Below are 27907 nucleotides of genomic sequence, written 5' to 3' on the forward strand. Positions count from 1 at the left end.
ATAGAATGCGTCACAGTGTAGGCAGGTCAGTTGGTAGATCACGTGGGTGCTTTCACACGTGGCTCTGCCTTTGATCGTGTACACCTTCCGGGTTACAGGACTGGAGTAGGTGGTGGTGGGAGGGTGCATGGGACAGGTTTTACACCGGGGGCGGTTACAAGGGTAGGAGCCAGAGGTTAGGGAAGGTGGTTTGGGGATTTCATAGGGATGAACTAAGAGGTTACGAAGGTTAGGTGGATGGCGGAAAGACACTCTTGGTGGAGTGGGGAGGATTTCATGAAGGATGGATCTCATTTCAGGGCAGGATTTGAGGAAGTCGTATCCCTGCTGGAGAGCCACATTCAGAATCTGATCCAGTCCCAGAAAGTATCCTGTCACAAGTGGGGCACTTTTGTGGTTCTTCTGTGGGAGGTTCTGGGTTTGAGAGGATGAGGAAGTGGCTCTGGTTATTTGCTTCTGTACCAGGTCGGGAGGGTAGTTGCGGGATGCGAAAGCTGTTTTCAGGTTGTTGGTGTAATGGTTCAGGGATTCCGGATTGGAGCAGATTCGTTTGCCACGAAGACCTAGGCTGTAGGGAAGGGACCGTTTAATGTGGAATGGGTGGCAGCTGTCGTAATGGAGGTACTGTTGCTTGTTGGTGGGTTTGATGTGGACGGACGTGTGAAGCTGGCCATTGGACAGGTGGAGGTCAACATCAAGGAAAGTGGCATGGGATTTGGAGTAGGACCAGGTGAATCTGATGGAACCAAAGGAGTTGAGGTTGGAGAGGAAGTTTTGGAGTTCTTCTTCACTGTGAGTCCAGATCATGAAGATGTCATCAATAAATCTGTACCAAACTTTGGGTTGGCAGGCCTGGGTAACCAAGAAGGCTTCCTCTAAGCGAACCATGAATAGGTTGGCGTACGAAGGGGCCATCCTGGTACCCATGGGTGTTCCCTTTAATTGTTGGTATGTCTGGCCTTCAAAAGTGAAGAAGATGTGAGTCAGGATGAAGCTGGCTAAGGTAATGAGGAAAGAGGTTTTAGGTAGGGTGGCAGGTGATCGGTGTGAAAGGAAGTGCTCCATCGCAGCGAGGCCCTGGACGTGCGGGATATTTGTGTATAAGGAAGTGGCATCAATGGTTACAAGGATGGTTTCTGGGGGTAAAGGATTGGGTAAGGATTCCAGGCGTTCGAGAAAGTGGTTGGTGTCTTTGATGAAGGATGGGAGACTGCACGTAATGGGTTGAAGGTGTTTATCTACGTAGGCAGAGATACGTTCTGTGGGGGCTTGGTAACCAGCTACAATGGGGCGGCCGGGATGATTGGGTTTGTGAATTTTAGGAAGAAGGTAGAAGGTAGGGGTGCGGGGTGTCAGTGGGGTCAGGAGGTTGATGGAGTCAGGTGAAAGGTTTTGTAGGGGGCCTAAGGTTCTGAGGATTCCTTGAAGCTCCGCCTGGACATCAGGAATGGGATTACCTTGGCAAACTTTGTATGTGGTGTTGTCTGAAAGCTGATGCAGTCCCTCAGCCACATACTCCCGACGATCAAGTACCACGGTCGTGGAACCCTTGTCCGCCGGAAGAATGACGATGGACCGGTCAGCCTTCAGATCATGGATAGCCTGGGCTTCAGCAGTGGTGATGTTGGGAGTAGGATTGAGGTTTTTTAAGAAGGATTGAGAGGCAAGGCTGGAAGTCAGAAATTCCTGGAAGGTTTGGAGAGGGTGATTTTGAGGAAGAGGAGGTGGGTCCCGCTGTGACGGAGGACAGAACTGTTCCAGGCAGGGTTCAATTTGGATAGTGTCTTGGGGAGTTGGATCATTAGGGGTAGAATTAGGATCATTTTTCTTCGTGGCAAAGTGATACTTCCAGCAGAGTGTACGAGTGTAGGACAGCAAATCTTTGACGAGGGCTGTTTGGTTGAATCTGGGAGTGGGGCTGAAGGTGAGGCCTTTGGATAGGACAGAGGTTTCGGATTGGGAGAGAGGTTTGGAGGAAAGGTTAACTACTGAATTAGGGTGTTGTGGTGCCAGATTGTGTTGATTGGAATTTTGAGGTTTTGGAGGGAGTGGAGCTGGAAGTGGGAGACTGAGTAGATGGGAGAGACTGGGTTTGTGTGCAATGAGAGGTGGTTGAGGTTTGCTGGAAAGGTTGTGAAGGGTGAGTGAGTTGCCTTTCCGGAGGTGGGAAACCAGGAGATTGGATAGTTTTTTAAGATGAAGGGTGGCATGCTGTTCTAATTTGCGGTTGGCCTGTAGGAGGATGCTCTGAATACCCGGTGTGAATGTGGGAGAGGAAAGATTGAGGACTTTTATTAAGGATAGGAGTTGACGGGTGTGTTCATTGGCTGAGTTGATGTGTAGGTGAAGGATTAGGTGGGTGAGGGCAATGGATTGTTCAGTTTGGAACTGGTATAGGGACTGATGGAAAGAAGGGTTGCAGCCAGAGATGGGAACTTTAAGTGTGAGGCCCTTGGGGGTTATGCCAAATGTCAGACAAGCCTGAGAAAATAAAATATGCGAGCGTAATCTGGCTAGGGAGGAAGGCATGTTTGCGGAGGGAATGTAAATAAAACTTAATGGGGTCGTTGTGGGGGTGTTGTGAGGGTAACATGGTATTGGAAGGTGGAAAGTGTAACATGAGGTTGAAATGAAAATGAAAGATAAAAATATATGGGGAGAGATAAGGGTGAACTAGAAAGTAACTGGAGATCTGGTATGAAAAAAGGCGAAAAAGTGTTGGTTAAGTTGATCCTGTGGTGAACTTGGGTTGGTAGACAGCGATGTGCATGAAGGTTAGGTGGTTGTGTTGCCGCTAAAACACGTTAAAGGATGGAGAAATTCGGGAAAATTTCGAAAAAACGTGTAAATGTATTAAAAGGAGTGGTGTTGTGGTGAAAGATTACGAAAATGGGGCTAACAATTGTCTGACGAAGAAATAATGACGTTAAAACCTGTGGGGAGCGGCTAAAAATGATCAGTGATGTGCGAAAAACGGAAGTGGAAATAAAGTGAAAGTTATTAGAACTAGCCGAAATGGTTGTTTAATACGTGAAAGCAGCTGTTATTGAACTAGAAACGGTGGATTTTATAGCAGCGGTAGTGTTGGAAGCAGAAAATAAAAATTTTTTTTGGTTATGGTTTGGAAGTGGGTTACGTATTATTGAGTATATATAGGCGGGATAAAATTGTATTACGGTAAAAAGGGGAAGGTGAATACAAAGTGAGACTACTGGTAAAAACAGAAAGAGAAAATAAGACGACAGGAAAGATTTCAAAATGCAACAGCGACAATAAAAAACGTAATTGTTGGGTTCAAATTAATGATATGGTTATAATAGAGGGAAACATTCCACGTAGGAAAAATATATCTAAAAACAAAGATGATGTGACTTACCAAATGAATGTGCTGGCAAGTCGACAGACACACAAACAAACACAAACATACACACAAAATTCAAGCTTTCGCAACAAACTGTTGCCTCATCAGGAAAGAGGGAAGGAGAGGGAAAGACAAAAGGATGTGGGTTTTAAGGGAGAGGGTAAGGAGTCATTCCAATCCCGGGAGCGGAAAGACTTACCTTAGGGGGAAAAAAGGACGGGTATACACTCGCACACACACACATCCATCCACACATATACAGACACAAGCAGACATTGAAACCTGTGCACTGCAATACAGAATTCTGCTGACTAGTTACTATGAAATGAACACCCCTAGCTGCATACAGACGATGCAATAAGTTGGGACAATAAGTTGGGAATGTGGGTCTCATGGGAGGCGTGTCAGAGAAAAGTCCCTGCAGTCACACTATCCTCTGTGTCCTCAGTGCCTCAGATGGATAGAGCATCAGCCATGTAAGCAGGAGATCCCGGGTCTGAGTCCCGGTCGGGGCACACGTTTTCAACTGTCCCCGTTGACTTCCATCAACGCCTGTATGCAGCTAGGAGTATTCATTTCATAGTAACTAGTCAACAAAATTCTGTATTGCAGTGCACAGGTTTCAATTTTGGCCAGCTATTACATTCACAATACATGTCTATAGGGCACAAGATGGTGGTAAAGACAGTAACAGTTGTTCTAGTGAGATGCGCATAATACAATATTGATGTTCCTCTCAGCTCTCACAATTGAAAGTGTAAACAGATTTTGAAGAGAGTTCTACCTTGAGCAAATACAAGTCTCTTCTTTTTCATCCACAAATGTTTTGGTGAAGTTTCATTACTACCAGTGGGTTCACTCTATAACTGGTAAAACTTGCATGATAATATACAGGATTATTCTTAAGTCACTTTGGGGCTTCAGAAGATGACAGAATGCAAAAAAAAGGGGGGGGGGCAAATATAAGGCAGATATCTCAGATAGAGAATCTATCCAAGTTTCAGTTCAACATGCACCACAGTGGTGTAGATACAGCACCACTAACGGACAGGCCATGGCGTATAATGGAGAGAGATGTGCATTTTGTATCTTTGCATTCATTAAATGTCAGAGAGAATACATTTTAATGGTCTTGGTCAGAATGTAATGTCATTATAATTCGATAACTGGTTTCCGTTGAATGGTAACCATCCTTGGATCTATGGAAACAGACAGAAATATGACCATTTAGTTAATTTTAAAATCTCCTAACAGTATTTTTTAAATAAAACCAACACCTTGTAAAAGAATTAAAATATAAAAAAGTAATACAAATAGTAATTGCAGTATAAATGGTACCTATGTAAGAGGTCTGTTCAAAAAATTCCGTAACATTCATAATTTCACGCCAGTGGTGTGTTGGAGCGAAATGTGGTTGGCATTCCTGCACACGCCTGTATTTAATGTGTAACTGCCAGACATTTCATTGTTGTATCCCATTACCTACTGTTCAGTGCTGTGTTGAGTAGAATGTTGCGTCACACAGTTCGCGAATTTTGAGATAGGAGAGTCAAGAAGCAACACATCTGCATTAACTTTTGTAAGCCATATTTGGTGTTACAAATGGTTCACCTAGTTTAAAAATGGTAAGATGGAAGTTAAAAATGACCCTTGTTCAGTGTGCCCTTTGCTCATGTCCGGAACGTCAACAAAATTGTGCAAGTCAATCAAAGATTGACTGTTTGGAATGCATTGTGTTTCCACTAAGTTCATCCCATGGCTCACAAGTCCCAAGATCAGAAAGATCTATCTCTCACTATCTTTGAAGAGCATCTGAACCATGCAAATACATGATGCTCCTTAAGAAAATCATAACTGGTGATGAGATGTGGGTCTATGGTTATGATGTTGAGATGAAGGTTCAATCTTCACAATGCGTTGCGAAAGGTTCTCCAAGACAAAAAAAGAGCTCATCAGGTCAGGTCAAATGTCAAAGCCATGCAGACAGTTTTCTTTGACTTTGACGGATCAGTTCACCATGAATTCATGCCAGAGGGACAAACTATTAATTGATGGTACTATCAGGAAGTGTTGCGATCCCTGGAAGAAAATGTGAGAAGGAAATGGCCTGAAATGTGGTGAGACAATTTATGGCTCTTGCATCACGATAACACATCCACACATTCATCCCTATTGGTGCATGACTACTGTACAAAAAATGAAATCACGGTGCTGCCTCATCCTCCATACTCTCCAGACCTGGCCCCTGCAGACCTTTTTTTTTTTAACCTCGAGAGTTGAAAACCCCGTTGAAAGGATGAAGATTTGCAATGATAGATGAGACAAAAGAAAATTCACAGACGGTGTTTTGCATGATACAGCAAGAGGCATACCAAGACTGCTTGCGTAAGTGGAAATGGCATTGGGCGTAGACCATGCACAATAAGCAAAAAGTAAGAGGAGAAAAATTTTGTGGACAAAGTTGCGGAATTTTTTGAGCAGACCTCATATAGTGTTAACCAAACGCTATCATTACTAAGGGTAGACTGCCAATACTGCTTTGGCTGCCATTTAGTATTGACAATCTATGCTTAGGAATGATACTGTTGTGATTGCAATTGTACATAGGTACCAATTATACTGTAAGTATTATTTGCATTATTTTTATGTTTTAATTCTTTTACAAAGGATGTGTTTTTTTTAATATTGTTAGAAGGTTTTAAAATTAACTGAAGGGCACATTTCTGTTTGTTTCCATGGATCTGAGGATGGTTGCTAGCCAGCCGAAACTAGCTATGTAGTTACAACATTACATTGTGATTGAGACATTAAAATTTATAATAAATAACACAAATCACTGTCTCCCTCACCTGACAATGTCAGGTCTTCAACTGTAAGTCAACTGCGAGAGTTCGGTGACAATTTCATACCAAATATCATGTAAAAACTGCAACAGAAAAACAACCCATTGGCAATACACCACGACAGAGAAACTGGCTGCTCACGTAGTGTGAACGAAGTAGGCCGGTCAGCACTGTTAGCAGAAATACGGAGTGTGTGTGGGAATCATTCAAGGAGCCCTAAGAAACTGATAACACATGTAAGCGGAGAACTGTGGGTACCACAGTCAACTGACTGGTGCATTCTACAGAAACTTCTGTGTGTAAATCCATACTGGCTGCAGAAGTTACATGAGCTGACTACTCACAAGAATGAGCTTCATTTCGACTTCTGCAATGATATGCAGCAACTGCTGGATGAAGACAGCTTTTCACAGAAGTTGATTCTCAGTGACAAAGCCATGTAAAGCATCATAAGGTGCATGTCTGGTGCACAGAAGATCTACAGAATATTGTGTAACAAATTCATGATTCATCTAAAGTTAACACCTTTAAAAGTTCATGGACAATTTTCTTGGCAGAAGAGAGAGACTGCTTTTGTGTACTTGGGCATGCTGCAGCAATATCTTCTGCCATAATTACAGCAAGACAATGGGGATTTCATTTTGCGAGATGATGCTCCATCACACTTCCTTTCAGATGTTTGTAATTTCTTTAGTGCCACACTGCCTCAACATTAGACTGCATGTGCTTCTCATTAAGACTCTCCTCTTCTTCAGTGGTGCCCATGGTCACCTAATGAAACTCCAGGATATTTCTTCTTATGGGGTTATGTCAAAGATCGTGTGTTCCAGCATCTGCTGCCACTCAACTAGGAAGAGTTAAAAGGTCGGATAATTAATGCGATCACTGATGTCAAACATGACAGGTTACAATGTGTATGACAAGATTTTGTCTACTGTATTGACATTTGTCACATCACAAACAGTGCTCATACTGAGCATTTGTGACATGAATTAAACACTTGGAGAGGTGTTCTATGCTCTACGTGTCTATTTTCTGGATGTCTTGTGGTTTTCATACAAGCATCTTCAAACGCTCTCGAGATATTTATGAATAAACCTGTACATAGTTTTGGGATTATGGTCATTATTTTCATAACACTTTAACAAAGTAGAGGGTGATTATCAATAAAGTTAAACTTTCAAATCACTGTAGAAATAACACCACTGGTCATAATGATATCAAATTGTAATGGAATATTATTGGAGAAGGGGGAAAATATATGGCAGAAGAAAAATAGTTACAAAACGTAGCAATAGAGGGCACAGTAAGCATCATAAGTTAACAGTGGGCGACTACGAATGACAAATGAATCATATAACAATGACTTAGGTGTATGATTGACGTTAAACAAACTGTACTACTAAGTGTGCATGGGTGTACAGGTGTGACACTGTTAGTTACCTAAGCTCATCTACTGCGGCAAGGTCATATCACATAGGATGGGAAAAATCAGTTTTTAATTTTCCTGAGGCCAAAAACCGCATAAAAAGCGTCAATTACATTGGTTTGTAATTGTCTTGAGGCCAAAAACTACATAAAAAGCATCAAACTAAAATCGGATTATTAATTTCTGTGTGACTGGCACAAAAAATGTTCAATATGATGTCCACCATTTTCTGCAGCAAGTTGAAATCGAGAAACAGCATGTTCCACAACTGATCGAAGTGTTTCCGGGGTCATGTTTAGAATGTGTTGAACAATGCGTGCCTTCAATGCAGCTAAGTCTGCAATCGTAACACTGAACACAACATCTTTCAGACAGCCCCACAGCCAGAAGCCACACAGATTAAGATCAGATGATCAGGATGGCCAGGCTGTAGGGAAATGGTGGCTGATAATTCTAGCATTTCCGAAATGGCACTTTAGCAGCTGCTTAACTGTATCTGCAATGTGCAGAGATGCACCATCTTGCATAAAAATGATCCCATCCACACACCCACACTGTTAGAGAGCTGGAATGACGTGGTTGCACAAAAGACACTCATAGCACTTAGCAGTGACAGTACAGGTGACAGGACCTGAAGCACCTGTCTCTTCGAAAAAATATGGCCCTATGATAAATGATGCTGTAAACCCGCACCACACAGTGACCTTTTCAGGATGAAGTGGTACTGTTTGATTTGCGTGTGGATTTTCCATTGCCTATATTCGACGATTCTGTGTATTGACATATCCTATCAGAGAAGTGGGCTTTGTCTGTACACAAAATCTTCCATGGCCAATTATTGTCCACTTCCATGTGAGTGAGAAATTATAAAGCAAAGATCTCTCTTGCTGGCATGTCAACAGGAAGCAACTCGTCCACATGGGTAATTTTGAATGGATAGCAAGGAAGGATGTTTCATAGGATTTTATGCACCGTGCTTACGGGTATGTCCAATGTTCGGGCAATTCTCCAAGCACTACAAATTTGCACACCACCACTCATCTCCTCCTGCACTGCTGTGGCCACTGCTTCCACTGACATCAAATCAATTTGTTTCTTCCCTCTACCAGATTGCACACCAAAAGAACCCATCTTTTCAAATTTCTGAATCATTTTCTCCAGACCCACAGCAGTCATCAGAACAATGCCTTTTTTAAACCCTTCAGTGTCCAGAACTTCTGCAGAGTGACATGTGCACAGTCATCATTCTTGTAATACAGCTTTACAAGCAGAGCAGATCCTGCAATGAGACAGTCATGGTGAACGTTGCCGATGCAAAAGGAGAAAGGCCGTGTATCTTGTGTGTTTATACCAACTTCAATGGGTTGTGCACATGTCAGGTATTTTCATTTACAGATTCTGACTCACTGATCAACTTTCACATTATTTTTTTCTTTTGCCATACGTTTTCCCACTTCTCCGGCAACATTCTGTGGCAATTTGGCATCATTCTGACCAGTGGTGTTATTTCTACAGCACTTCAGAAGTTTAAATTTAATTGTAATCACCCTGTATATAACTTTATAATCATCCTGTATATAACTTCATAGCACATACTGATATTCGTGAAGCTGTATGTCATCTTCAGGATAGCCGAAGTATGGTACTGTTTGTCACCTGCAACCACACAGAAATCCTCTATACATTGCAAGTAACAAACTTTACCAAAACACCGAGTGACTGCAGATAACATATCTACCTGAACATCAGTATGTGCTATTAAAATGTTATGAATATAAAGACATTAAACCCAAGCAGCATACATTATCATGGAATTTGTTCCTGTTATTCAACAGGAAGGAAGGAAGATTAGAGTTTGACACCCCCATTGACAGAGAAGTCATAAGAGATGGAGCACGAGATCGAATTATGAAAGATTAAAGACAGAAACCAGCCATGTATTTTCCAAGGGAAACATCTCAGAATTTGTCTGAGGTGATTTAGAGAAATATGGATAGATGGATGTAGATTTGAACCACTCTCCTGAAGGCGAGTCCACACCGCGAACCATTACGCCATCTCGCCTGGTGTGTTATTTGACAGAAAATAAAATGAGCCCTCTGATGGTTTAGCTTCATCAAAATATGTATGGATAAAAAGTAAGAAAATTGCGTTTGTTCAACACAGAAACCTTTTCAAAACTCATTTATCTGAAAGCAAACATGGGCAAAAAGTGAGCTATAACTGAAAGGTGAGTATACAGTAATACTGTAATTAAAATATGACCACTGTCATTGAATACTAGCTGGGGTACCTGGCTTTGCTCTGGGAGTTGATATGAGACTGTGTGGTAGTTGGAATAAAAGGATAAACTTTAAAGGATAAGAGGTAAAAAAAATTATTGAAAACATATTCTAACTATTTACGACACTTGTTTATAAACAACATTTTTCATTTTGTTATCGGATTATATATGTACAAATTTTTCAAATTTTTTACTCGAGAGCAAACTACGTATAGTTGGCCGTGAGATAAAAAGCAAGAGTCTTTGAGGTTGATGCCGCAGTATTTTGCGATTTGTTCTTTCACTTTGTTACCTGTAAACTGCAGGCTAATTTGACTGGAAATTGCAGTCTTTTAAATTGGAATGGCAGATCAGTGGTATTCTGGGGATAAATAGTGTGTGTCCTTTGTAATTTCCAATCATAAGTTAGGCTTCAATGATGTTATTCCATTGCTATTTGATGATCTTCCTTGTTCCATTACATAGTTTTAGTGAGTTGAGATTCCTAAGTAGTATGATCGGAGATCCAATTTTAAGTCGAAGGCAGTGTAATGGCATTCCTGGTACATGCAGAGAGTTTTACCATTGTGTCAACCAATTAGTTTATTCTCTCTTCACTGGGAATTTTCTTTTGAACATTAAAGTTGATATCATTGACAATATTATTTTTAGTTGCAAAAATTGCCCTTTCAAATAGCCAGTTCAGATTGGTATAGTTGTAAACAACGTTTGGTTAAATTTGGTTGAAGAGTTCATTTTCAACAGTGGCTACGTTGCAGAAATTGCTGTTGAGTTTAATGAGGCCTGTAGTCTGGTCAGTAGGAGATGTGCCTTCGCTTGTTTTTAAAAGCTCTTGAGCAAAATGTGCTGCTGTTTCATCTTTCAATAGTTCAACTCTCATATTTATTGTTAGTCATAGTAATTGCATGAATGGCCAGAGATATGATTTTTTTAAAGCATGCATTGATCTTGTCTGCTGATGTTGACTTCAGGATAACGAAGTGTTTGTAAAAAATCTCCTGAGTGCACAAGTAGTGCTCTTCTCATCACTTCAGAAGTTCTTCACAAATCTTGTAATGTTCTGTTCACGAACTCAAGCGACTTTTTTATGTGACACTGTGTATTTGTCTCAGAATATAATTTTACCTTGCTTCAGAAGTCCAGATGCTCTCGAGATTTTAAATACCGGGAATTGTTCTTTGGCTATTTTCAATGGTAGTTGTAGGGCAGAATGGGCAGTTTGTTCTCCTTCCATAAATGTGGCTATAATGCCAGATGATGCCAGCGCAAGTGCGATGTGTTGTTTAGGATGTATTTCCGCCAGCAATAGCTTTATTAGAAACATTTTCCCGGTGCTGCCGGGTGGACCCAAGTAAATAATTCTGCCAGTGTTGTTCATCCGGTCCACAATAATGTTGAAAATTTTCTTTTGATTGTCATTGACGTGTGGTTTGTTGTGAGCAATGTATTGAAGTAATTCATTCATGTTGTAGCTTTTTCCTTTCCAATTTCAAAGCTAAGCACACTGACGCATATTTTTGTAGTGCTTGTATTCCAGGTTGTACCAAGGTCTGGTTCTTTATTGCTAAACGTTTATCTTCTAGGCGAATGAGTGTTTCATTGAGGATGTTGCTGAATTAAATGGTTAGTTCAGAATGAGCTTGTTAAATTTGGTAGAGTATGTCATCACTCATACTCTCTTTGAAGGAGTCCCATAGCTGTTTTAGATTCAATGGGTTACATATTGTTAGAATTATGGGAAATGAATCTCTCATTTTGTTCAGCTGAGGCTGTGAGTGAGGCTTCTTGTAGAGTTAATTACCAGTGGTTGTCACTTTCCAGTAGTCCTAAGCATTGGAATTCTTCTCTGTATGTCTGGCATAGGTAAATGACAACAATCTTGAGATCTGTGAAACTTGGGGCTCCCCGTATTTCGTGTAGCAACATCAGGAGGTAGAAACATCCAGCGCTGTTCAGATGTACAGTGAAAAGTCAGCCTAGTGCACCTGTTTTTAAGACACCTTGATGATCTTCTGTTGGAATTCCTTGTTTTCATTGTTGAAAGATTTTTCTTGTTGTGTTCCATGTATAATACGTAGGGTTGTCAACATATAGTAATGTTTTTATGAATGGATCCATTTGCTAGAGTTGGTGAAAAGTTGTTTGCAGTTCTTCTGGTGGTGTCTTTTGTGAAATAAGCTCTCTGTCCATTCTCCAAATGTACTGCAAGATGTTGCACAGCTGGTTCATGTTTGTGTATAGGAAAACCAAAAATCTGCCATGCTGCCTCGTTATTGTTAATGTATCTTCCCATTTGGTAAATGAGGATCTCGTCATTTCTGTGTTGTTGTTCGCAGTCTGTGGCTACTTGAAATACTGTCATGTCACTGCCTTTGTTCACATACTTACAGACATATTTGATGGATTTCACTGAACTGCAGTATTCTACATTTATGTGTGCTTGGATCACTTTGGAAAGCAGTTTTTTACATGGTACTACCCACTGATTATCTATTTCCAGTTCATTGCTGCCTCGTATTCATATTTTTGCTATGAAACCACCGTTTTTGGGTGATTGTCTTCTGTATTTGGGATAGCCATCAACCCACATTTGCGTATTGTCCTAATATGATTTTTGGTATTTTTTTTTGTATATTTTCCATTGCTCACATGGCAAATTGGGGTTTAATGGCCCACATGGTCCACTATTATGTTGTACAGGTCCATATTTTCTAGTGGGTTGGGAGATTCAGCTTGGATGACTTTGTTGATATCCCTGGGATGAATTCTGTCATATTGCGATACGAGATTGTGTGAGTGAGGCAGTCCTCATTTTGCCATTTGCTTGTGTACATACAGCATTTATTTTGTAAGACTTCTATAAATCTCATGTGTTTTTGTTGGAAAACTCGGGCTATGACGTTTCAATGCACGGGGGCTTGTCTGTATCTTAGTTGTTCTTTGATTTCTGCGCACAATGAGTCGCATGTTAATGTTATGAAGAGGTCACATCATACATATTTTCTTATGTAGGCCATGGCATCTTCAGTGTATTCATGAATGTGTTTCAGACTTCCAGTGCATGATGAGGGCCAGAGTACCATTGTTCCAATGTCATCAATGTTTCTGTCATTTATGATTGCATCTTGAAAGTGGATGTATTGTCTGTGTATAGTCTCTTCTGATTCAGTCTTACATAAAGCATCCATTCTGCTTCTATTTTTGCATACACATCTACCAGAAATTGTTGGAATAAATGGCAAGTGTTGATAATGTGACTGTTTCACTGCCTCTGATCATTAGGCAGTAAGCATAGAACTTTTTGGAAGTGACACTCTTGTTTGTTTCTATGCCTGTTTCAGGTCATATTTGTTTCACATTACAATGATATCTATACTCTCCATGCAGAAACATTAATGGATACTGGAGGGCATCATATGAACTGTGTGTCTCTGCAATGTGTTGTAGTCCTCCTCTTCTTCATTGTACAATTATGTCACAGCTTGGGTTTTCACTACCCATAATTACGATGGTGACTTCATCTATTTCAGATGCATGAAATTGTCATTCATGTTCTCCAGGTGGTCTTTTGTTGGCTTGAAATATAACTTTATAGCCATCAGAGATCATTTGGTCTAGTGCCATTTTAAATACGTGAATCAGTTGATTGTGTTTGTGTAAGATTCTCTGTATGTCTTGGACTACTATTCACCTCAATCCCCTCATATTGTGCATCATTCCTCATATTATGCATCATTTATCAATTTCTGTTTCTTCATTTCCAATGCAATATAACTGCAAAAGTTTATGATCATCATTGGGTAGTGTTAGTAATGATCCCATGTTGTGGTAGATTTGTCTGTGGAAGGAAAAAGCAATCAATTTCATCTCTGTTAGTGTTGATTGAAATGACATCAAAAGATGTCATTTAGAAGCAGGTATTGCAGCTTTTATATGTTGAAGAAAGTGTTTTGATTCTGGAGTTCATTGGTCATGTAATGTAAAAATTCCTTCATAGGTGCTTCCTGTGATGGTAATCAAATTTTTCCATTCGTGCAACATAACCCTGGAGTTTTCTACTGAATTTTTTCATGTTGCAAAATTGGCAGATGTTAGCCATTGTTTTGATAATCATGTGTTTGCATTTGTTATATTCTTTAGTCGGGTCATAGCGGAATACTTCATTTGTTAGGTTGTACTGTTTACTTGTCCTCGTGTGCACTTCTCTAAGGGTGATGTTCACGGCTGGCATGAGTTTGTAGTCTTTTATTATAAGATTGTGATACTATTCTTGATTCTTCAATCCGTTCATTTTGTTGTTCTTCCATTTCTCTGATTCTCACAGTGCTCATTGTCATTCGCTGGAAACTTAAATGTGCTTTGCTCTCTTCGTCTGTTTCATTTTTCGCTATTCATTTTGTTTTCACCATTTTGCTTCTGAACCGGCAAGATCTCTTCCTCTTTTACATTTGGGCATTGGCTAAAATATAAATCAAATCAATTTTTTATTAACAAATACACTAAGCATACTTTCCAAACTGTACTTTTATTTATATTCAGTCATTGTATCATTTTGACTACTCACACTTCATTGTTTGTTTTTATTTTCTCACTGCACTACTTTTTCGGTTCCTCCTTTCGTCACAGATAAGAAACTGACGCTTGAACCCATGACAGGCTTCAAATGCTCCACAATGTTCCAGAAATTCCACAACATTCAAGAGGCTTCTGAATGTTCCACAATGATCTGGGATGTTACCGAACATTCTGGAATCTTTCTGAATGTTCTAGACTATTCCTGAACATTCCAAACCATCCCAGATCATTGTGGAACATTCTAGAAGAATGCTGTCGAATGTTCTTGAATGCTCTCAAATGTTCTAGAAATTTCTAGGTGATGAGATTCCAGCCCTTATATTTTCACAAGCATGCACTTCAGATAAAAATGGGATGCTTCTTCATGGCTAGGGGATAGAGGGCTACCACACCATATAACTGCCTTGACTGTACTGGGACTCAGAAATGTGTTTTAGTGGCACACATATTGTACACTTACTTTTGTAATATATATTGAGTGTTGATTATTCATGAGTGAATTGAGTAGAATTCACAGCCTTTCACTTCCCAACAGCAATAATCAATACAGAAAGTTTAAAAATGAAAAGCGAACAACCTCTTCCCAAAGGACATTCAGAACATAAAATATCTGCAGAAATTTAAATATACGAGAGTTGATTATTGGCTTTACAGGGCACACTTTTACTGAGCTACTGTAAACATTTACACTGGGAAACTGAAAGTGTGAAAAAAATCAAACTCCAACAATTTTTTTCCCCAGTTTCAATATTTACTGAAAATAACACAGCATCAAATTTTCATGCAGATATTTTTATCACTGAAAGTTTATGTTGCCTTGGCTTATGAAGTGAAAATTAAAGTAATATCTAGAAGTCATATGACTGTGTTAACTGCAGGCTTTACACATCTCCTTCTTGATTCTGGGGAAAATGGAGCAGTGTTCCTCCATTTGAATGCACCAATTTATCAAGGGCTGATAACTCAACAATGGTAAGTATTTAGGTAGTTTTCTACATCTTTCAAGGAAAATTTGAAATCATGGTACTTATATGTACACAACTACCATTTTTATTTTACAAAACTGAATATATTCAACAAATAGGTGGCACAGAAGTGCTTTCTTCCATATTCATAGAAGTAGGTGCCATCAATTTCACTCAGTTCCTTATCAATCATCTTGCAGGTAACAGAATATGAAATGCTTAATACGATGGAATGAAGGGTAGATTTGTGCAATAAATCGAAGGAAATAGATTTTTGTAATGACGATAATATAAAGAGATTATCTGGAAAAAGTGTAAAGGTTAAAAGAGTTTTAAAAGATGTTGCTGCTACAAAGTACTTACAGCTTTCCTTCTTCATAAAGATACAAAATTCCACTTCTAAAGTTGTGGATCTGACAGAGTATAAGTGTTTGATCTTTGTCATAGTTTGCTTCTGAATTTTGTAGCAGGCGGACAACTTTCTGCTCTACTGTACATTTACTTGTTACATCAGATAGAGATTCCCATAGGTGTAGATAATGTTCAATCAGTGTATTGTACACCAGGGTGCTCCATTTTGTATGGACCTGAAAAAATACTATTATCAGCAGAGACACTACAATACACCCCCATAAAATTTATGTTGCATTAACCTAAGATATACCCTGACTGTACAGTGCTCTTAAAAGTATATGAAGACTGGGTTAATCAATGGAGAATGTAAGTCAAAGTTAGAATAATTTCATGATATAAACTGTATATGTAAAAACCAGAAAGTACACTACTACTAAGTGTCATCTTCATCAATGCTGGGTTGATTTGCTGGCTTCATGCCAAAGATACCATAGGTAAGGGTGAAAATTATGGTAAGTACGCCTGTATAATATAATAACCTAGAGTGGATTACTACATTATTAGTAATTAGACACAAAGTAGCTATACTGAAATTCCCAGTCATATCCATTGGCATGAAAAGATATTTCTATATTAATTTCCATACAAGATGTTTAACTCTCATGTGAGTGCACATGAGCAGGGCACATGCTGTGTTGTGTTGTGAAGCGGCTGTCTCAAGGAGGCCAAGTGCTTATAGATATGTAATGGGGTGTAAGGGTGGTGAATATTGTACAAGAATCAACCTACCTTAACTTACACACACAGCTTACCGAACTCGCCCTGTCCTGCACTTACTGTAGCTTCCCCCTGCCTATCACTTTCACAACAAGCAAAAGCAGACTGGTGAAACTGTAAGTGAGGTGGTGGTGGTGGTGGTGGTGGTGGTGGTGGTGGTGGTGGTGGTGGTGAGTGGGAGGAATAAGAGGATGAGAACAAAGAGTTTAAGAGGAGAGGACTGTGTGGGAGGAAAGGGTAGAAGTGTGTAGCAAGAGTTGGTGTGTGTAAGGGAAAGAAGAGTGTGCATAGGGGAGGGGAGAGGAGAGTGAAGAGGGGTGTGAGAGGGGAACATGCAGAGGTAAGGGGTGAGAGGGGAGCATGCAGAGAGGATAGGTGTGAGAGGCGAGTGTGCAAAGGGAGGGGTGAGAGAGGAGCGTGCAGAGGGGAGCGTGCAGAGGGGAGCGTGCAGAGGGGAGCGTGCAGAGGAGAGCGGCCAAGGGAGAGCAAGGTGTGGGGGTGGGAATGGAGTGTGCAGAGGGGGTGGAGGTGAGAGGGGAGTGTCAGAGGGGGTGGGGGTGAGAGGGGCACGTGCAGACGGGGTTGTGGTGACAGGGGAGCATAATGAGGCTAGGGGTGAGAGGGGAACATAATGAGGGGAAGGCTGAGAAGGGTGGGGGGCATGAGGTGGGGGGGGGGATAGACGAGGGTGGTGATAGGTGAGGGGGGTTAGAGGTGAGGGGGGTTAGAGGTGAGAAGGGTTAGAGGTGAGAAGGGTTAGAGGTGAGGGGGGTTAGAGGTGAGGGGGGGTGAGAGGTGAGGGGGGTGAGAGGTGAGGGGGGTGAGAGGTGAGGGGGGTGAGAGGTGAGGGGGGTGAGAGGTGAGGGGGGTGAGAGGTGACGGGATGAGAGGTGACGGGGTGAGAGGGGAGGAGGAGAGGGTGTGAGAGGGAAGGAGGGGAGGGTGTGAAAGGGGAGGAGGGGAGGGTGTGAAAGGGGAGGAGGGGAGGGTGTGAGAGGGAAGGAGGGGAGGATGTGAGAGGCGGGGAGGGTGTGAGAGGCGAGGAGGTGAGGAGAGGTGGCGAGAGGGGAGGAGGTGAGGTAGTGAGAGGGGAGGCGGTGAGGTGGCGAGAGGGGAGGAGGTGAGGTGGCGAGAGGGGAGGAGGTGAGGTGGCGAGAGGGGAGGAGGTGAGGGGATAGGAGGGGAGGGATTCACTGGAGAGGGGTGAGAAGGAGGGCTGAGAGGGGATGGGGTGAGAGGGGATGGGGTGAGGGGGGATGGGGTGAGGGGGGATGGGGTGAGGGGCGATGGGGTGAGGGGCGATGGGGTGAGGGGCGATGGGGTGAGGGGCGATGGGGTGAGGGGCGATGGGGTGAGGGGCGATGGGGTGAGGGGCGATGGGGTGAGGGGCGATGGGGTGAGGGGCGATGGGGTGAGGGGCGATGGGGTGAGGGGCGATGGGGTGAGGGGGGATGGGGTGTGAAGGGTGGGATGAGAGGGGATGGGGTGAGTGGGGATGGAGTGAGAGGAGAAGGGTTGAGGCAGAGGAGGTGAGGCAGAGGAGGTGAGGCAGAGGGGGTGCAAGGAGGTGAGAGGGGAGGGGTGAGAGGGGAGGAGGTGAGATGGAAGGAGGTGTGAGGGAAGGGGATGATAGAGGAGGTGGTGAGAGGGAAGGGGTTGATAGAGGAGGGGGTGAGAGGGAAGGGGTTGATAGGGGAGGAGGTGAGAGGGGAGGAGGTGAGAGGGGAGGGGGTGATGGGGGAGGGTGTGAAAGGGGAGCGGGTAAGAGGGGAGGGGGTAAGAGGGGAGGTGGTAAGAGGGGAGGTGGTAAGAGGGGAGGTGGTAAGAGGGGAGGTGGTAAGAGGGGAGGTGGTAAGAGGGGAGGGGGGAAAGTGAGGAGGGGTGAGAGGGGAGGTGTGAGAGGGGAGGGGGTGAGAGGGGGAGGGGGTGAGAGGGGGAGGGGGTGAGAGGGGGAGGGGGTGAGAGGGGAGGGTGTGAGAGGGGAGGGTGTGAGAGGGGAGAGTGTGAGAGGGGAGGGTGTGAGAGGGGAGGGGGTGAGAGAGTAGGGGGTGAGAGGGGAGGGGGTGAGAGGGGCGGGGGTGAGAGGGGAGGGGGTGAGAGGGGAGGGGGTGAGAGGGGAGGGGGTGAGAGGGGAGGGGGTGAGAGGGGTGGGGGTGAGAGGGGAGGGGGTGAGAGGGGAGGGTGTGAGAGGGGAGGGTGTGAGAGGGGAGAGTGTGAGAGGGGAGGGTGTGAGAGGGGAGGGTGTGAGAGAGTAGGGGGTGAGAGGGGAGGGGGTGAGAGGGGCGGGGGTGAGAGGGGCGGGGGTGAGAGGGAGGGGGTGAGAGGGGAGGGGGTGAGAGGGGAGGGGGTGAGAGGGGAGGGGGTGAGAGGGGAGGGGGTGAGAGGGGTGGGGGTGAGAGGGGTGGGGGTGAGAGGGGAGGGGGTGAGAGGGGAGGGGGTGAGAGGGGAAGGGGTGAGAGGGGACATGCAGAAAGAAGAGGGTGAGAGGGGAACATAATGAAGAGAGTGGGTGAAAGGAAACTTGCAGAGGGGAGCATGCAGAGGAGAGCTTGCAGAGGGGAGCTTGCATAGGGGAGCTTGCAGAGGGGCACGTGCAGAATAGTGTGGGACGGGAGGGAGCATGCAATGGGGAACATGCAGAGGGGTGTGAAAGGGGAGCATGCAGAGAGGCGCGGGTTACAGGGGAGTGTGCAGAGGGGAGGGGGTGAGAGGGGAGTGTGCAGAGGGGAGGGGGTGAGAGGGGAGCATGCAGAGAGGGTAGGGGTGAGAGGTGACAGTGCAGATGGGGTTGGGGTGAGTGAGGGGAGGGGATGGGAGGATGTTACAGGGGAATGGATTAGAGGGGAGAGAGTAGGAGGGGAGGAGGTGAGAAGGGAAGGGGAGAGAGGGGAGGGTGAGAGAGGGGAGGGTGAGAGAGGGGAGGGTGAGAGAGGGGAGGGTGAGAGAGGGGAGGGTGAGAGAGGGGTGAGGGAGACAGGGCATGGTAAGAGAGGGAAGGTTAAGAGAGGGGAGGTTAAGAGAGGGAAGGTTAAGAGAGGGGAGGTTAAGAGAGGGGAGGTTAAGAGAGGGGAGTGTGTGACAGGGGGGAGTGTGTGTGAGAGGGGGGGAGTGTGTGTGAGAGAGGGGGAGTGTGTGAGAGGGGGGGGAGTGTGTGAGAGGGGGGAGTGTGTGAGAGGGGGGAGTGTGTGAGAGGGGGGAGTGTGTGAGAGGGGGGAGTGTGTGAGAGGGGGGAGTGTGTGAGAGGGGGGAGTGTGTGAGAGGGGGGAGTGTGTGAGAGGGGGGAGTGTGTGAGAGGGGGGTTGGTTAGAGGGGGGTTGGTTAGAGGGGGGTTGGTTAGAGGGGGGAGGGTTAGAGGGTGGAGGGTTAGAGGGTGGAGGGTTAGAGGGGGGAGGGTTAGAGGGGGGAGGGTTAGAGGGGGGAGGGTTAGAGGGGGGAGGGTTAGAGGGGGGAGGGTTAGAGGGGGGAGGGTTAGAGGGGGAGGGTTAGAGGGGGGAGGGTTAGAGGGGGGACGGTTAGAGGGGGGACGGTTAGAGGGGGGACGGTTAGAGGGGTGAGGGTTAGAGGGGGGACGGTTAGAGGGGCGAGGGTTAGAGGGGGGAGGGTTAGAGGGGGGAGGGTTAGAGGGGGGAGGGTTAGAGGGGGGAGGGTTAGAGCGGGGAGGGTTAGAGGGGGGAGGGTTAGAGGGGGGAGGGTTAGAGGGGGGAGGGTTAGAGGGGGGAGGGTTAGAGGGGGTAGGGTTAGGGGGGGGTGGGTTAGAGGGGGGTGGGTTAGAGGGGGGAGGGTTAGAGGGGGGTGGGTTAGACGGGGGTTGGTTAGACGGGGGTTGGTTAGACGGGTGTTGGTTAGAGGGGGTTGGTTATAGGGGGTTGGTTAGAGGGGGTTGGTTAGAGGGGGGAGGGTTAGAAGGGGGAGGGTTAGAAGGGGGAGGGTTAGAGGGTGGAGGGTTAGAGGGTGGAGGGTTAGAGGGTGGAGGGTTAGAGGGGGGAGAGGGGCGCGTGTGAGAGGGGAGCGTGTGAGAGGGTAGCGTGTGAGTGGAGATGGTGTGAGAGGGGAGTGGGTGGGAGGGCGGTGTGTGGAGAGGGTGTAAGTGGAGAGGGTGTGAGTGGGGAGTGAGTGAGAGGGGACGAGGTGAGAGAGATGGGGGTGAAGGGAACGTGCAGAAGGGAAAGGGGTAAAGGGTAGCGTGCAGGGGGAAAGGGTAGTGTGCAGGGGGAAATGGTAGTGTGCAGGGGGGGAAGGGTAGTGTGGAGCGAAGAAAAGCAGCACTGAGTGGGAAAGAGGAGCATGGAGGCAGGAAGAGAGGGGAGCAAGAGGAGTGTGGAGGGAGGAACACGAGTACTGAGGGAGGAACACGAGTGCAGGGGGGAGGAACGCGAGTGCAGGGGGAGGAACGCGAGTGCAGGGGGAGGAACGCGAGTGCAGGGGGAGGAACGCGAGTGCAGGGGGAGGAACTCGAGTGCAGGGGGAGGAACACGAGTGCAGGGGGAGGAACACGAGTGCAGGGGGAGGAACACGAGTGCAGGGGGAGGAACACGAGTGCAGGGGGAGGAACACGAGTGCAGGGGGAGGAACACGAGTGCAGGGGGAGGAACACGAGTGCAGGGGGAGGAACACGAGTGCAGGGGGAGGAACACGAGTGCAGGGGGAGGAACACGAGTGCAGGGGGAGGAACACGAGTGCAGGGGGAGGAACACGAGTGCAGCGGGACAAAGACGAGTGCAGCGGGACAAAGACGAGTGCAGCGGGACAAAGACGAGTGCAGCGGGACAAAGACGAGTGCAGCGGGACAAAGACGAGTGCAGCGGGACAAAGACGAGTGCAGAGGGACAAAGACGAGTGCAGAGGGACAAAGACGAGTGCAGAGGGACAAAGACGAGTGCAGAGGGACAAAGACGAGTGCAGAGGGACAAAGACGAGTGCAGAGGGACAAAGACAAGTGCAGAGGGACAAAGACGAGTGCAGAGGGACAAAGACGAGTGCAGAGGGACAAAGACGAGTGCAGAGGGACAAAGACGAGTGCAGAGGGACGAAGAGGAGTGCAGAGGGACGATGAGGAGTACTGAGGGACGATGAGGAGTACTGAGGGACGATGAGGAGTACTGAGGGACGATGAAGAGTATTGAGTTAGGAAGAGGAATATTGAGAGAGTAAGAGGAGTGTGGAACGAGTAAGAGGTGTGTGGAAAGAGGAAGATGAGTGTAGAACAGGAAGAGGAGTGTGGAGGGAGATAGAGGAGTGTACATGGGGAGTTGAGCATGTAGAGGAAAAAGCAATGTCTAGGGGGAAGAGAAGCATGTAGGGCAAAGAGGAGAGGGTAGGGAGGAGTATGTAGGGAACAAGAGGAGTGTGTAGGGGAGAAGAGGAGTATGAGGGGAGAAGAGGAGTGTGGACAAAAGAAGAGGGATGTGTAGCGGAGAAGATAGGTGCATAGGGAGGAAGAGGTCTACTTGGCAGCGAAGAGGAGAGGCATGTGTATATACGCGGGGGGCAAGTGTGGTCCGGGAGGGCACAATCTGTCCAGGGAGGCACGATCTGTCCAGGGGGGCACAATATGTCCCAGGGGTTCACGATCTGTCCTGGGGGTTAACGATCTGTCCCGGGGGTGGGGGTGGGCATGATCTGTCATGGGGGGGGCCCAATCTGTCATGGGGGGGAGCCCAATCTGTCATGGGGGGGGCCCAATCTGTCATGGGGGGGGGGGGGGGGCCAGATCTGTCATGGGGGGGGGGGCAGATCTGTCATGGCGGGGGGGGGGGGGGGGCGATCTGTCATGGAGGGGCCCAATCTGTCATGGGGGGGCCCGATCTGTCACGGGGGGGGGGATGATCTGTCATGGGGGGGACGATCTGTCATGGGGGGGACGATCTGTCATGGGGAGGGGGGGCGGCACGATCTGTCCAGGGAGGTGGGGAGGACACGATCTGTCCAGGGAGGTGGGGGAGGACACGATCTGTCCAGGGGGGTGGGAAGGACACGTTCTGCCCAGGGAAGGGGGGGGGGGGGACATGTGCGGTCGAGAGGGGGCACGGGAGGTCGAGTTGGGCCACGGGCGGTCGAGTTGGGCCACGGGCGGTCGAGAGAGGGCACGGGCGGTCGAGAGAGGGCACGGGCGGTTGAGAGAGGGCATGGGCGGTGGAGGGGAGAAGAGTGGTCAAGTGGAGAACAGCTGTGAAGGGATGACAAGGTGTGCAAAGGGGAGAAGGGCAGTGTATTGGGGAGAAGGGCAATGTATTTGGGAGAAGGGCAGCGTATTGGGGAGAAGGGCAGTGTATTGGGGAGAAGGGCAGTGTATTGGGGAGAAGGGCAGTGTATTGGGGAGAAGGGCAGTGTAGGGGAGAGTGTCTTCACTCCCTTGTGCTCAAACTACAGTACTGTGATTCTGACAGAAAGTGAGGCACTGTTTTCCCTCACCAAGACAAATGGAGAATTGGACTGCTCCTACAGGCATGCTTGGATAGCCAAGGTAGTTAAGGCGATCATTTGTAACAAGCGGGAAATCCAGTTCTGTGTCCTAGCCCGGCTCAAATTCTCATTTGTTCTGAAATATTCTACAGCTAATGCGGGACCATAATGACAACTTGTTAATTGCTTCTTAAGTAAATAATTAATGAACATTTTGAATAAAATTGAGGAAATATATGGCTCAGCTGACTGAATACTGTAGTCATCACAGTTATGAACTTGATTTAAAATGAACACTGCAGTGTCACGAAATTCACTCAAATATGATGACAGATTTACAAAAAAAAAAAAAAAAAAAAAAAAAAAAAAAAAAAAAAAAAAAAATATATATATGTCTGTTCTGCCTCGAACTGAAGAATATAAACTATAGTAAGTGCAACTAAATTACATAAAATAGCGAAATACTTTGCACAGTCCCAGATACATTTTTAAGCTTGAGGATCACCAATCCTGAGCATACCCATGTGTTGGATATTGATTAAAGTATCCTAAAACGTAGTCATTTTTAAATTTCTTTGTAGGTATGTATGTAGGTAGGTAGGTAGGTAGGAAGAGCCAGTCATGACAAAACTCTACCATATGGTGAGCAAGATGTATGAGACAGGCGAAATACCCTCAGACTTCAAGAAGAATATAATAATTCCAATCCCAAAGAAAGCAGGTGTTGACAGATGTGAAAATTACCGAACTATCAGTTTAATAAGTCACAGCTGCAAAATACTAACGCGAATTCTTTACAGACGAATGGAAAAACTGGTAGAAGCGGACCTCGGGGAAGATCAGTTTGGATTCCATAGAAATGTTGGAACACGTGAGGCAATACTAACCTTACGACTTACCTTAGAAGAAAGATTAAGAAAAGGCAAACCTACGTTTCTAGCATTTGTAGACTTGTAGAAAGCTTTTGACAATGTTAACTGGAATACTCTATTTCAAATTCTGAAGGTGGCAGGGGTAAAATACAGGGAGCGAAAGGCTATTTACAATTTGTACAGAAACCAGATGGCAGTTATAAGAGTCGAGGGGCATGAAAGGGAAGCAGTGGTTGGGAAAGGAGTGAGACAGGGTTGTAGCCTCTCCCCGATGTTATTCAACCTGTATATTGAGCAAGCAGTAAAGGAAACAAAAGAAAAATTCGGAGTAGGTATTAAAATTTATGGACAAGAAGCAAAAACTTTGAGGTTTGCCGATGACATTGTAGTTCTGTCAGAGACAGCAAAGGACTTGGAAGAGCAGTTGAACGGAATGAACAGTGTCTTGAAAGGAGGATATAAGATGAACATCAACAAAAGCAAAACGAGGATAATGGAATGTAGTCAAATTAAATCGGGTGATGCTGAGGGAATTAGATTAGGAAATGAGACGCTTAAAGTAGTAAAGGAGTTTTGCTATTTAGCGAGTAAAATAACTGATGATGGTTGAAGTAGAGACGATATAAAATGTAGACTGGCAATGGCAAGGAAATCGTTTCTGAAGAAGAGAAATTTGTTAACATCGAGTATAGATTTAAGTGTCAGGAAGTCGTTTCTGAAAGTATTTGTATGGAGTGTAGCCATGTATGGAAGTGAAACATGGACGAAAACTAGTTTGGACAAGAAGAGAATAGAAGCTTTCGAAATGTGGTGCTACAGAAGAATGCTGAAGATAAGGTGGGTAGATCATGTAACTAATAAGGAGGTATTAAATAGGATTAGGGAGAAGAGAAGTTTGTGGCACAACTTGACTAGAAGAAGGGATCGGTTGGTAGGACATGTTTTGAGGCATCAAGGGATCACAAATTTAGCATTGGAGGGCAGCGTGGAGGGTAAAAATCCTAGAGGGAGACCAAGAGATGATTACACTAAGCAGATTCAGAAGGATGTAGGTTGCAGTAGGTACTGGGAGATGAAGAAGCTTGCACAGGATAGAGTAGCATGGAGAGCTGCCTCAAACCAGTCTCTGGACTGAAGATCACAACAACAACAACAACAACAACAGGTATGAAATTGAACCATGTACTTCCAAGTGGTTTCCTGTGTCAGAAATCTTGGAGGGACTGGCTGGAGAACAGCAGATATATTTATCTTGTACCGTTCACGAGCACTTGTTAGTCATTTGGTGAACTGTTGTCACTTTCGGTCTCCAATGAAATAACATCATATTCTTCTCCATTTTCTGAGCAGTTAAACTCAATGTCAAACTCAGAATCACTATAGCCATCAATTTTTGGTAGCACTGCCAAAACAGCAATACAGGACAAAGTCTGAAAGCAGGCGTTTGTTGTCAAGAATCCAAAGCTGCATGAAGTAAATGCAATATCTGGTGGCAATCATCTCAGCAAAAAAGCTTGACAGCCAGACTAAAAATATAGGACTGGATGTTCTCTAGCAGCCCAACACTTAACTATCAGCATCAAAACAGATATGAATGAGGTTTTATTTTTTCCGAGTTCTGGTCTGAAGTTGTCTGAATAGATTCGGGATTTTACGTTTCTGTCAAAATAATAAAAATGAAATAACTGGGGATTTTATGTCAAGATGTTAGGCACAACTTTTCACACTTTTTCTGATGTAGCCATTGCCAGACTCTGGAAAAGTAACTTTTGGTTTTGGAAGGTTGATGTCTGATCTGCTGCAATGCACATGACATCTTGTCAGAAAGACAAACCTGTACTGCAAACTGACTTTATCTATATCTTAATGTAATTCATATGCAGTAAATTCTATTTTTGCAATTCACATTTAAGTGGTAAAGCAACACTTGTGACTGACAACTATCACATAAATTTACATTATAAAAAGCACACACACACAAGTGCATGCTGAAGTACTCACCTTCACTAAATGTTCAAGAAATTCCACAAGCCTCTCAGAATTATTTAGGAACAGATGAATGAAATCTTCTGGGTTTGCTCGTTCCACGTGCAAAGAAGAAGAACCATCCAACATACTCTAAACAATATCAATTACAATAACTAACAACTAGCAAAACCAAGCATTAATATTGTCATCTGATAATAAAGCATTTGATAAAAAAAATTGTATCAAACAATGGGAACTCCAGGTATGAATATCATCAATTAAAAGACACTTTTAAATGTGCCTGTCTGCAACTTGACATGTCTACTTCAAGGTAAGCAGCAACCTGTTTTTTTCTACATTGTTGATACTTTTGTGTCAAGCATTTTTCGTATTCACTGCAGAAAATTTTACTTAACATTACTTATAAAATTGTGTGGAATACTTGTAAAATAGAACACACAATCTTCTTGAGACATTGTAATTGATGAACCATGCAACAGAACTTTGCAATTATAGTATCAGACCATTTACCTGATCAACAAGAGGTTTGTTACTTGGTCTATAATCTGTACACAATCTTTTCAGAAACTGTGTTGCTTCATCTGGAGCATGTTGGATCAAAATATTTCCATATTTCTTCATATTTGATTCAGCCTGAATAAAAGAAAAATTAGAATGCATGTGCTTAATTTTTGCTTAGATGTAACAATATAAAATTAAACTAAATCACACTAATTACCCTACCTCTTCAAATTCCAAGCTGCCTATGTATTCCAGTGCTTCTTTATACTTCAGAAGATCTTCTATCTGAATCTTTAAATACCAACTATGCATACCATGTTTTTTTGCTAGCATAAGAGCATCCTCTCTAGATACTTGGCGGCATACTTTAATAGCGATTTCAACATCAAAATCAACTTCACGGTCTTTGGTCTGAAAATATTATAATTTATTTGTGACATTAATTGTGTAGTGTCTCACACTTTACCATAAAACAAAGATCACTATTCAAAGAGTTTTTCGTGCACTTCTACATGCTAAACTGCAGTATGGTCTTATATATAAATGGGTCGGACATAAATCACTTTACAAAATGTTTTCTTCCATCATTTAATTTTCTTTTCAAGTCCAGAGGACTAATACGGCTCTGCAGGTGAAAGAAAGAGGGGGAAGAGAGGGTCTGGAGAAATTTGCAGCCACACACATGGCGTACTATTATGATCAATGAACTGGCGATACATGTGATGGATTACATTGCCCATCCACTGGAAAATGCAACCTCCACGTGAGAAACCTTGTGTATTTCCTAAAACAGCTTCATTTTAGTGAACTTGGGCTAACGACAAGCTTAAATATGCTCTCTATCTTTGTCAGGATATTGTTATCCAACGAATTTGAGAAGAATATATAAATGAAGTGCTTATATTTACCGAGCAGGGTGGTGCAGTGGTCAGCACACTGGACTCGCATTTCGGAGGACGATGGTTCAAACACATCTCCGACCATCCTGATTTAGGTTTTCCATTATTTCCCTAAATCGTTTCAGGAAAATGCCGGGATGGTTCCTTCGAAAGGGCATGGCCGATTTCCTTCCTAATTCTTTCCTAATCCGAGCTTGTGCTCCGTCTCTAATGACCTCGTTGTTGATGGGACGTTAAACACTAATCTCCTCCTACTACTACTTATGTTATGCTACTAAAGGACTGCATGCTACGAAAGAAGCACCACCTTGTAAAGGGTTCGCTACAACTTTTCACTACAGCTGCATTTTGTCAGGCATTATACTATGGACAGATATAATTAATAACTCAACATCAGAATGCAAGATGTGCCACCTTACCTTCATTCTATTAATTATTGTACATTCCCCATCAAAGTATACCAACAAGGTAAAAACTAACTGTGGAGTTATCTATCTTTACTGACAACTCCAGTGCAAAACTGTATATTGTTTTGCAATGGCACAACCATCACAAATATTGCACTAGAACCAATAAACACACGCAAAAGGCCTGGTTGTTTTAAGTCTTATAATATCACTGACCTCAAGCAGTAACAACACAGTAGGCATTAACAT

General features: G+C 44.4%; 1 protein-coding gene across 3 annotated transcripts in view; it reads right to left on the reverse strand.

Annotated features, from left to right (window-relative positions):
* LOC124776759 (vacuolar protein sorting-associated protein 11 homolog) overlaps positions 1-27907 on the reverse strand; it is a 195780-nt gene that overhangs the window by 39259 nt on the left and 128614 nt on the right. For 2 of the 3 annotated variants that reach the window (XM_047251896.1, XM_047251894.1), the window contains 4 exons: positions 26575-26763; positions 26362-26484; positions 25864-25980; positions 15821-16044 (listed from right to left, as the gene is read on the reverse strand). In XM_047251896.1, coding sequence (XP_047107852.1) covers positions 15821-16044; positions 25864-25980; positions 26362-26484; positions 26575-26763 — 653 coding nt within the window. The remainder of the gene's footprint in view (positions 1-15820; positions 16045-25863; positions 25981-26361; positions 26485-26574; positions 26764-27907) is intronic. The other variant, XM_047251895.1, reaches the window with a different exon arrangement.

Source organism: Schistocerca piceifrons, chromosome 2, assembly GCF_021461385.2.
Source record: "Schistocerca piceifrons isolate TAMUIC-IGC-003096 chromosome 2, iqSchPice1.1, whole genome shotgun sequence".
In the NCBI taxonomy this organism is placed as follows: domain Eukaryota; kingdom Metazoa; phylum Arthropoda; class Insecta; order Orthoptera; family Acrididae; genus Schistocerca; species Schistocerca piceifrons.